Source organism: Choloepus didactylus, chromosome 4 (assembly GCF_015220235.1).
Source record: "Choloepus didactylus isolate mChoDid1 chromosome 4, mChoDid1.pri, whole genome shotgun sequence".
NCBI lineage: Eukaryota > Metazoa > Chordata > Mammalia > Pilosa > Megalonychidae > Choloepus > Choloepus didactylus.
The window spans coordinates 141,964,805-141,976,973 of record NC_051310.1 but is presented as its reverse complement, the minus strand read 5'-3'; the positions used below and the strand labels follow the sequence as shown (position 1 = coordinate 141,976,973).

The window sequence follows — 12,169 nt, the reverse complement described above, 5'->3', positions numbered from 1 at the left end:
GGACTCAAACAAATGTTTGCACACCAATGTTCACAGCATTATTATCCACAGTAGCAAAAAAGATGGACACAATCCAATGGTCCATCAGCAGATGAAATGATAAACAAAATATGGTATATACATGCAATCGAGCATTATTCAGCCATAAAAAGAAATGAAGTTCTGAAAAAGGAGACAACACTGATGAATCTTGAAGACATAATGCTGAGTGAAATATGCTAGACACAAATGGACAAATATCGTATGAACTCACTGATAAGAAATAATTAGAATAATTAGAATAAGCAAATTCATAGCCAGAAACTAGAATACACATTACCAGGGGCTGGGGTAGGGGTACAGAATGAGGAGTGGATGCATAATTGGTGTACAGTTTCTATTTGCAGTGACGAGAGGGTTTTGGTAATGCACAGTGGTGATGGTAGCACAATATGGCGAATGTAATTAATATCACAGAATTGTACATATGAAAGTGGTTAAAATGGGAAATTTTGTGTTCTATATACATCATCATAATAAAATTTTTTAAAAGTAGTTAATACAGATTCTTTTTTACACTCATTACTTGGATCATCTTTCATGCTAGGACCTAACAGCACAATCATTCTGGGAAAAATCTTAATGATATGAGGATTAGAATCTAGTTCTAAGAGGATTTGGCTCATTCACATTGAGCTCCAAGATGGTCATATTTTTAATGGCCAATCTTGGTGAAAATGAGTTTTTACCAAATTGCTAAAAATGTGACTATCTAGACTTCAAGCACTATGGGTTTGGTTACAGATGCCAGAACTAATTAACATTATTACCTTATTCCCTCAAGTCACATACCAGAGAAAATTTCACTCTGTTAGAGAAACAGCTTCCTAACCACAAATATTAATCTAGTGGAGTTCTGCCCAGTTAGAAATCACTCTTCTTTTCCACCAAGATTGCCTAGTTTTAACATTACTTTCAGTGTATGAAAATATTATTTAATCAGTCATACAGGAGACTGCTCTCCTATATTCCACTAACATCTTCTAATACAGAGTAAGCATTGTAAAGGTTATATTCTTTGATAGGCTCATGGAGATGAAACAGCTTATAACTATGAAGAATCATTAGATCACCCCATGAGGAGTACTGGAACCAAAATGAATGAGTTATTAATTAATTAACTGGAAAGTTATTCTCCAGTTTTCAGAAATACAGTGGACTATAACATTCAAAGATTCCTTGTTTAATATTCAACTGCTTACCTCTCTTTCTGGCTAAAGTGCGAGGGGGAAGAGTTGTGAGGAGAGCATGAAAAGCATTGTTCAAATGAAATCAAGCAAACATTTAGACAAGTGGTATTATTTTTAAATGTTAAGAAAGTTATACTGGTTAACAGGAGTCTAGATATGCCATGCATAAAATAAATATAATTGAATCTAAAACTTATCAGCTAGAAATACAAAGTTTAGAAAAGTTGAAAATATAGCACCAAAAAAAGTTCTTTAGAAGATGAGTCATCATGAGGGTTCCAGTACCTACCCAAAAAGAAGGGGCAAAGATTTAGCAGGCAAAATGTTTTGAGTTAACAAAAGCTCTAGAAATTAAGGATACTTAGTCACATGCCTACAACTCTTTTCTCAATTATTTTGCATAATATGGCTCAGTGAAGAATAATTAGGTGGACATATTAATAGGCAGTGAAATATTCTCCAGCCTTCTACACTGAACAGTACTGGGAAATTAAATCGAATTCTTGTGCCTAAATTAGATGGAAATGATTCTCTTAATAACCAGCACTAGACTCTAAGGTCAAGAAAAATCTAATAAGTCATAGGAAAAACATAATACAATTAATGCTTTCTATTAATTTACTTTAACTTGCTAAAATGTGAGTGTGGACCCTATTAAATAATACTTAGGAAAGCAGAACAATTCCCTGCTAATTGCAAATATAAACAAATCTGATTAATGTCATAAAATAAGAGAACATAAATTACATACAGCCAAAGGATTACTGTCTCATGTACTCTGTACATTTTCTTGCTGGCAAAAAAAATACAAATTTATACAACAAAAATCCAAAATGTCTCTTTTAAAGCATAATCTTAGAAAACATCCTTGCTAAACTGAAGCAAGCTCTCTTATTAAAATCTTATCTTGATAAAATTAATTCTGCTCAAAACTTGAAAGATCCATCATGTGCAAAATAAAGATCCCTTACAAGTCTACACTGTGGTTTTCAAATCCTCTAAATGCCATATAATAATGACTAAATTTAAATCAACTCTTTCCCACTTGAAATTAGTTGAACACATTATTATACCCACTTATCCTTGTGTTCCATTTTACTGCATAGTCTATAGATCCACTAACCCATTGTTCTAAGTACACCACAATTAATTGATATCACAATGTATTCATTTACTCTCCAGGGAATATAATACATAAATATAAATGTAAAAGATATAAATATAAATTTCTGTCTAAGTAAATTCAAATAATCTCTACTTCTATCTTTATCTGATGTTCATATCTAGGATACGTCCAACTCAATACCCAGTCCAAATTAATTCTGATACGGAATAAAGGGAAAGTAATAAAAATCCACACTTTTTCCTCTATGGTAGTTGCAGTTATATTCAAATCAACACAATAGGAGTTGTACTTGGCACACTCATAATATACCCTTATAATATAAGGTTAGGAATGAAAATGGACTAAACCATTTTCATTGAAGGTAACTTGGGCAGAAGTAATAATGTGCAATGTATTGAGAAAAATAAGGTCTGAAACAAAAGGGGTTGCAGAATTAATTTCCAGGATAAAACACTGGCCAGTGGGTGATAAAAAGGAAATAGACGAAAGTCTCAAAAGGATAAGAAGGTTTTAAAAATGTTTCTTAAAGCATTACTCAGTGATCCTATGCCCTATTTAAACTCTACTTCACTGGCAAGAAAAGAATTTCATGGGGATAGATACTGTGCAATGGAATGTAACAAAGTAGTGTTCAAAGGTATTGTCTGTTAATTTCTATCGCTCATTTTGAATCCATTCCTAATGGTAACTAAAAGCTTTTGAATTGAAAACACTGAAGTGCTGTTAAAAGAAACAAATGTAGAGAGCAGTGCGGTCAGCAGAAACAGCATGCAAAAGTTTGTGGGGGAAGGGTCTTCACATTAGACTGCAGGGGCAGAAATCAGGTGGGATTTTTTTCTTTTTTTCTACTACTAAAATTATATTATTCTTCAAAAAGTAAAAAAAAAATGTTCTGCAATAAGTACAATTTATTCCATTTAGAGAAGCAGGCTAATGAATTGATATGTCAATTGGAAAGGTGAGGCATATTATTAACGTCAATCCGCAAATGTCTTTATGCTCAAAAAGAATTAGAATGGAGAAATTAGTTATAATTTTGGCTAAAAGAGCACATTTTAAAGGATTTTTAGAGCTAACATTTGGGTTCCATCAGACTTACATAAAATTGGTCAAGAATCCATCCACTCATCAAATCTATTTGCAGCCAGTCAAAATCTCGGTCCTGGATGAACCCAGCCATCAAGTTGTAGCCAAGGAGCTGAATGTTCACAGAGAAAAATCGCACAAGCAGGCTGATTTATTTTATTTTAGATTCATGATTGCCACTTCAAATGGACACTTAACACTGCCCAGAAATCCTGCTATATTTCTCACTGTCTACTCCCATCTCAGACAACTATTTCATACCTGCTTTTCTTTCCTTCAGCCACCCTGATCACATGCCCGACCCCAACCGCAGCTAATGACCTTACTCATGCTTTATTGGGAAAACAGAAGCGTTTAGACAGGCGCTCCCTCAAGTCCCCACCATCAAGTCTGCAAACCCCGGCAAGGATTACCACCTTCCCTTTCTCCCTCCTGTTAACAGGGAGAGGTGTCCCTCTTCCAGTCAAGGCTAAGCACCCACACACACACATACTTTCAACCCTGTCTAAAGCATAATAACCCATCCAAGAGGAGGAAGTGCAGGAAGGGCTGGAAAAGACCTCCCTCCTCTCCACCTTTATCACTACCTTTTTTGTTTTCTTTTGTTTTTTTAATATAGCTATTTCCTCCAACTAGAAAATAAGCTCCATGAGAGCCAGGACATTTTCTTGTTCACACTGGCTTGCCAACACAAGGAAGAGAGCCTATATGTAGTAGATGTGCAATAAAAATTCCTTGAATATTGGTTGAAAATCTCAAGTTGTTTTAAGCCCTTCCTTCTCACCACCACCACCACCACCAGCACCATCAATTAGGCATCCAGAAAGAATTAATCATTGTATCTTCTGGACTCCCATAATATTTGTATCCCTATTACAACAAAGGAGGGACATTTGTAGGTATATATTCTACATTATTCTGATTCCCATTCCACACTACAAAACAAGATGCTTAAGAAGAAAGACTGTACCATATTTTTACCTCTTATTTATTAGATTCTAAAACAATGCCTTGAATGAGCTCAACAAGAACTTCTTTAACTGAATTGGGGGAAATGCCAGAACCACTCTATGAATTAATTTCCAATCTAGCTCCCAGTTTTTCACAAGAAATATGTATAATAAAGTATCTATTTAATGAATAGCAAGTAAAAAATTTTACTTTTCTTTTTTCAAAAACCATTTACACATAAAGTAGACAAGTAGAATACCACCTAATTTTATGGAAATGTGGTCTGAGTCTGTAGTGAGAAAACTGAAAACTGAAAATGCACAGCAAAGTCAAAAAGCTACTCTTTATCTCACCACCACCAAAAAAAAAAAAAAAAAGCTTTCATTTTCCACCAACCCACATCCCTAATTGTCAAGATTTTTGTTATTATGGAGGTAGTGGATAATTTTATTATGTCTACTAATAAAAGCAGAGTAAAGTATTTATTAGTAATAAATAAACTGCAGGGGAGAGGATAAATATTAACAAGAAAAAAAAGACTTTAAAAAAATCCTTTAGAGTACAATAGCTGCTTTTCTGTGTAGATTCTTACAAGATAATGATTATGCAAGAAAAATAACTAATTTTCTTTTTTCTTGAATTCCTATATTTTCCTAAAGAGATTATATTCACAATGTGGGAAATGATGCTCTTAGAAGAATCTCACATGGTTATTAACTCCAGTAAACTTAAAAATGAAATTAAATAGCAATAATTTGAAGCCTCTGGTTTCTCATAAAGAGAACAGAAAGTGAAGCACGAAACTCTACACACACTCTGTCAATTTGCCAATCCATGTTTCCTCAATGTGAAAATGGTGATCTGTGCTGAAAATTAAATAAGACAAATCTCTGTCTGTATGACTAAAAAATCCAACAAGCCCAGTTTCTGGTACAATTAACATATATGGCAGAATGGCATGGCCAGGACTTAAAAAAGTTAACAAAAAGTCTACAGTTTACAGAAAGTATTTTTAATAGTGATATGGAAAAGATAAGAAATGGCTCCCAATAAAAGTATTCTTGTTATGATTTCAATACTGTTATCTGCATGAGTACTCATGAACTATTTTTCAGTCCATTAGTTCTGGCATTTATATATAGGAACTTCTGGAATAATGGAATGTCAGAGAGATGATAATTTGTTTCCATTTATTCAAAGTGAAAATAAATACACATGGAAAACTTTATAAAGGAAATTATTTCAAAATAAAACACAAAGACAAAATGGTCAGTAATACTATCAAAATGAATGAGATGCATCATTCAATTTCACCACAAAAATACTGTTTAGCTAAAAATGTACAGTCCCTCTCATTTTCAGTTTCTCCACATCCAAATGTTCTCATGTTTTATTAAAATGCAATACTGAACTTCAGAATAAATCATGTCCAATTTTTAGGATGCCTTTGGAATTGAAGTCTAAGACCACAACCAACAAAAAGAGAGTATTTTGCTGCTTCACAGCAGGATGCAGATTCCTTTTTCTAAGCAGAATTCCAGACATTCCATGTGTTTCCTATAAAAATAGAAAATGTCCATTTTAAAGTGGGTCAGCCTAAACTCAAACCAGTATAAAATGGCCAAGAAATGCACTTCATTACAAAAAAATGTTAACATTTGCTCTTGTAAGCAAACTAGAGATTTTCTACTTCAGTTCCATCCTTAATCTTACTCTCAGCTCTTCTTACTATCACAAGATACTGGAAGCTATAAAGAGATGAGTTTTCAGTCCAAGGGAAAACATTAGATTAGAAAAGCTTTCAGGAGCAAAGAAGAATGAAATGTTTGTTTGATTTGAATAATATTTATTTAAAGGTTATCACTTCTCATAATTCAGTGACTTGATTAAGGAAAATAATTTTTAAATAATCAAAAGTACCATGATTTTTTTTAACTGAAATGAGGGCATACACTAAAACGTCATCGAGCATACTAGGTTTAAGAAAAGGTAAGGGTTTTGCTTTTTCTTGTTTGTTTGTTTGTTTTTTAATGTAGACACTGGAAGTAAAGGCTTGGTTTCTATTCTTTGTCATAGAAAACACATAGCTTAATGTAAAAAGGAATTTACAGTCTGTACACATCCTTGAATTGCTCCAGCACTGAGGTGTAAGGTACAGGCTGCTGAGGAGAGGATTATGTGATCCTTCTAAGTCCTTCAAAAAGATTCACTGAGTCCCTGCTCTGTTCTGGGACTATGCTAGGCAACAGTGAGCCAAAAGAGACCTAGCCCCTGCCCTCGTAATGCTACAGTCTAATGAGGGAAATAGACAATCACACAAATTAAACACATAATTACCTCCTATGATCAGTTCCTGAAGAGAATATTAATGAAGAGTAAGAGCAAGACCCAATCTAGATCAGGGATTGGTTAACCAGATATAAAAAGAAAGGAAAAGAGCATTCCAAGATGAGGAACCAGCACAGACAAAGGACTCAAGCAAGAGGAGCAAAGCCAGTTGGAAGAGTCAGTAAGGCAGAAAGATGGGGGGATGGCTTTGGGTTGGGTAATAGAAATAATGAGAGATGAGGTTGGCAGACCAGGCAATAGTCAATGCCAAGTATCTGGGCCTTTATTAAAGCAATAGGAAGCAGGAAATAGAATGATCAGAATTGCTGAGGAGTAAAGAATAAAAGGACGGCATAACTAGAGTAGATGGGTGGAAAAGAGTTGCCAGCCTACTGCAGTATTCCTAGGATAATCATGCTAGCCTAAACCAGGAGGTCAGCAGTAAAGAAAAAAGAAGTGGATAATCTTGAGTTGTCTCAGATCTGGTACTTTCTGTGATCTTCTCATAAATCAGATGATTAGAATTCAAAAAGGCTTGGCCCATAATAAACATCCTATAGATACTTGTTGATTCAATCAATCCTTTTCATTCCATGATTCTGCCTCCTCTTTTTTTAAAGTCCCCTTCCTACACTTGTCTAGAGTGGACCCATATTGTAGAGGAACGTCTCCAGAAAAATATGTCAATTCATTTCCTAAAATAAGTTTTATTTCCTAATAAAAATATAAAAGAGAGACAAAAGAAAAACACTAAGGAGAAAAGTTCCCATGCCTTCAAATTCAAACAATTTCTCTACCAGCATTTTACAGCTTGATTTATTTTGGGTGTTTAAGAAAATTAGCATGTACTGTATTGCTGCAATGAACACCAAACACCAAGCTAAGTGCTTTCATCTATGCTATTTAATTGAACACATCAACTTCCTTCCTTTTATTTACAGATCAGACTACTGAGAGCCAGAGGGACTGAGTGACTTGCCTGAGTCACAGAACTAGACAGAACACAAACCGAGAGCCAGGTCAGTTAGAATCTAAACCTTTGCCCTTTTTTGTTTGCCACACTGGTTCCTGAGTAGCTACAATTCCTGCCCCTCACTTATTCCTCACATACACTGGACATCTATTAAAAATAATAAATATGTCAATTGCACGTGATGTTGGTTTGCTCAAGGCTAGGGGTAGGATCCATAAGTTCTCCTTTCCAGCTTTGCCCAGATTAACCACAAGATCTCAAGCGAACTGTTTTACCTCAGTGTCTTCACTGTTGAGATGAAGACAATGCTATCTTCACAGGATTGTTGATAAGGTGATTAGCATGAAAGCCTTTTGACACATTCAAGTGCACCACAGATATAAATATTATTGTTAACAATAACTATGAGAGCCCAACAAGGTAGACACAGAGAGGTGCCACCTGGTTCTTCCTTCAAGAAAGGAGTTTCTGCCCAGCCTTGGGGAGTGTATTCAGCAGACAAACTCCAGCTGTCAGCAACTAAGGATGACGCCCTTCCCAGAATGGTCTGCATGCAGAAATGGAGCAAGGGGGTATACAAAGGCCCAGCCAGGTCTGCCAACATAGGACACCTCTGACAAGAAGCCCTTGCTCCAGAGTTCCCAGCTGGGCCCTCAGAGGCTCATCAGCCCTCCATGACAGTTCAACTTCTCCCTCTCCCCAAACCTATTTTCTTCCTTCTTCCTTTTACAGGTGTAAATTCCTTATAAATATTTTGCTCCCTGTTCCAGTTTGGATATGTTATGTACCCCCTAAAAGCCATATTCTTTAATGCAATCTTGTGGGGGCAGATGTATTAGTGTTGATCAGTGTCTTTTGATTGTTTCCATGGAGATGTGGCACAATCAACTGTGGGCAAAATGTTTGATTAAATTATGTCCATGGAGATATGGACCCCTCCCATTCAGGGTGGGTCTTCATTTAATTATTGGAGTCCTATAAAAGAGCTCACAAACAGAAGGAGTTCAGAACAGCTGAGAGGGACATTTTGGAGAGAAGCTAAGAGCTGACACTGACGCTTGGAGATGTTTGGAGATGCTAGCCCAGAGTTTGCTCTGGAAAAGCTAAGAGAAAACCCTGATGTTTAGATGCACAGGAACTGAAGAAGCTAAGAGAGACCCAAAGACATTTTGGAGAAAGCCATTTTAAAATGCAACCTGGGAGTAAATGAACAGTAGATGCCAGCCACGTGACTTCCCAGCTGACAGAGGTGTTCCAGATGCCATCAGCCATTCTTCAGTGAAGGTATCCCCTTGTTGATGCCTTAGTTTGGACACTTTTATGGCCTTAGAACTGTAAATTTGGAACTTAATAAATCCCCTTTTTAAAAGCCAATCCATTTCTGGTATTTTGCATAACAGCAGCTCTAGCAAACTGGAACACTCCCCAAGGTCATCTCAGCAATGATTCTAGAGAACCAAAACTGCTACACCCTACTTACTTTCTTTAAGAACATTATTAGGTCAACATAAAACTTGACTACATATTTGAAATGCCAAGAGTAGGCCTTTTGAGTAACCTGATTTAAAATAGTTCTATTAATTAATAGAAGTGTATTTTTATTTCAGGTTCAAGTAAATCAAGTGCTAGCTGATACTTTAAAATCCCAAGTTAATTTAATTAGCCCAAGTTAATTTAACATTTGATTTTTTTTCATCCCAAGTAATTGTAGAAAAACATTATGAAGCTAAAAATAAAAGCATAAAACTAAAGTGTTATATCTAATATAATTATAGTGTCACTGCAGTGACACTGCCATAGCACCACTATAAAGCAGAGATCTACTCTATTAAAAGTAGATGATATTCTTGCTGTAATCATTACAGAAATTCAAAACAGAAACATACACTTCAAAAAAAGTAGCAATGAAACACCTGTTCTCATTATAATAGATTTTGACTATCTGGAGTTATCCTTCAGAGGACTTCTCATTCTACTTTTACTGAGCACAAAACTTTCAGCTGTATCTTGAAAAATAAATTCTGAGATACAAAGTGGGAATTAATAACATTCATATGGTTATTTTTATACATGTCTATGCAATTGTTTGAAGAGTACAACAGAAAATCAATAACCAAGACATCTGTAATATCCTTCAGTGTAGGTTCTATTGTATTACACAAAGCTGATTATATAACCACTTGACATCAAGAAATTAATCAGCATTTTTGCTAGCAAAGCCAATGACATATTTATATATACCAAGGGATGGAAGATCCAATTGTGATATTGCCGAGGTTTTATGCAAGAAAATTCAGTTCTAATATCTAAGTAGCATCATGCTCATTCTGGGGAAGAGCCTTTTTCCAATCCTCCTAGAAACCAGAAATTACTGTCTTTTCCCATTTGCTCGTAGCCAGTGCCACAGTTTTATAGTTATCTAAAACTGAAGCTAATGTTTAAAGACTGGAATTTTAAACCAGCCAGGCAAGGATAATTTTTAAAACATTAGATGGATAGCCATGATATGAGAGCAATGTTCACTCTAATCCCCTAAATATATGACCAATGAATTAGATATGCAGAGAACAGAGAGGCCAAAAGGTCCCTAAACACATTGTTCCACATTTACTCATTCAAACATTACTTATTGGGCCCCAACTCTGAGCCAAACTAATAGGGCTGCCATGTTATACTCATTTTACTTAAGTGTTAGCAATAACCTGTAAATACTGAATGTTTAGGGATGCCATATAGACTTGCAGGAGTCACAAACTTCTAAATGTATTGTAAGTACTTAGGTAACATTTTTATAAACAGAATCTGAAAAATATGATACTGTTTTTCATTTTAGAATTCAGGTATATTCTTCACTGAATTCAAAATCAAACCAAATATAGGCTACACTGGCCAAATGGAGGCTGCAAAAATAACATGTGAAGAACTGACAGAAAAACGTCACCTCCTGTGGAGAAAAGGTGTTGAAACAAATAAGGTTGATTCTTGTTTTTATTAATGTTTAATCATTCACAGGACATACTTCATTTGCAATGAAAATACCTGTTCATCAAGTTGAAAGATGAATGGTAATTACTTTTGAGCATTTTATATTAACAGAATCAAGGTAGCAAACTAGCAGAAGGACAAAAAACAAAAATTAACCATTCTTTCTAAAACTTCTGTGTCATTTTTTTGGTATGCTGAACAAAGAAAATATTTTAAACAGAGATTTTATTCTTTTATCCTTTAGTTAATTATGATGAATTGAATACTTGGTAAAAGTAGAAAAGTAAACTAACTTTTTTAATTGAATTTTTTTCCTTCAAAAAAATCAACTGTATGGGATTAAAGAAAAGAGGATTCATTTTATAAAGACTATATTAATGTTTGATTTGGTTGTGTTATAAAGAACCCAAAGGCTCCTACAGACTGTTTTCATTCCATGCTACTACCCCATTCCTGGGCACAACCACCAAATTTTAGTGCCACCCCCATTAAAGCCAAGAGAGTAAGTTTATTTTTCCCAAGGTTCAACAGAGATCTCTTGTGCTTAGTGTGAGGGCAGTGGATTCCTGCATTAATGCATATTTTTATTAAGCTCTCACTTTATTTGAGCATGCTACAGATATTTTCCAAAGGTTTTTATAAACCCACTGGTTTTCTGCCTTAAAAATCTAAAATACCGTCATGAATGCTACATATCTAAATATTTCTTTTCCAAAGTGAAAAATGCAAAACTCTCTCAAACCTACCATTCCCAGTAGTGAATCATTTAAGATTTAATTTTCATTGGAAAATGGTCAACCAGCCTGCAAAGTTTCCAGAGCCTCTCTTGCCTCAGCAAGAAGCTGGACTCTCCCAAATAGGACAGAGTCCAACTGAAGTCACCCCACCCACCAAGTCCCTCAGCGTTAGGGCTCCATCAGGCTGCAGGCTCCACATAGCTTCATGTCGGCATTCAGAAAATAGAGGGAGATAAAGACTCTCCAGAGACCGGTCCCTATTAAGGCAGTGATTATGAGCATGGGTTTTGGAGTCAAATAGACCTGGAAGTGCCTCTTGGCTGTGCCGATTGCTAATTGTGTGTCACTGGACTAGTTACTTAGCCCCTCCAGGCTCAGCTTTCTCATGTCAAGATGAAAGTACAAGAACTGCTTCAAAGAATTGGGCTAGAATCAAGTGAGATGCTGAGGGTAAGGCATTTAGCACGGTGACTGCCACAGAGAAGGTGCTCGTTCAGAGATGATTGCTGTTATCATTATCATTCTAGCAACGTTATCAGCCCAAACACTTCCTTCCCACACCCTTCCATCAGCTGGTGCCTAAAACGGACCTGGCCATGGGGGATATGATTGACTGTCTCTCCCCTGTCTCCAGAAATAGTACAGACAGAAAAGGAAAATTACTGGTTGAGAAGCAAGAGGTAAGAATATTTGGCACTGTGATTCTTTTCAGCACTTAGGGAATAAAAAGCCAGCACACCTAGCACACTCAAGA

The 12,169-nt window shown here is 35.7% G+C and overlaps 1 protein-coding gene across 8 annotated transcripts in view; it reads right to left on the bottom strand.

Moving 5' to 3' along the window:
* Positions 1-12,169, bottom strand: part of FSIP1 (fibrous sheath interacting protein 1) — a 233,835-nt gene that overhangs the window by 67,115 nt on the left and 154,551 nt on the right. Inside the window, exon 11 of one of the 8 annotated variants that reach the window (XM_037834336.1) lies at positions 5,652-5,949. The exons of the other annotated variants lie outside the window; for them this stretch is intronic. Within the exon in view, the coding sequence (XP_037690264.1) occupies positions 5,806-5,949 (144 nt within the window). The 3' untranslated portion in view covers positions 5,652-5,805. Of the gene's footprint in view, positions 1-5,651; positions 5,950-12,169 lie in introns of those variants that run through there. 8 annotated transcript variants of the gene reach the window in all.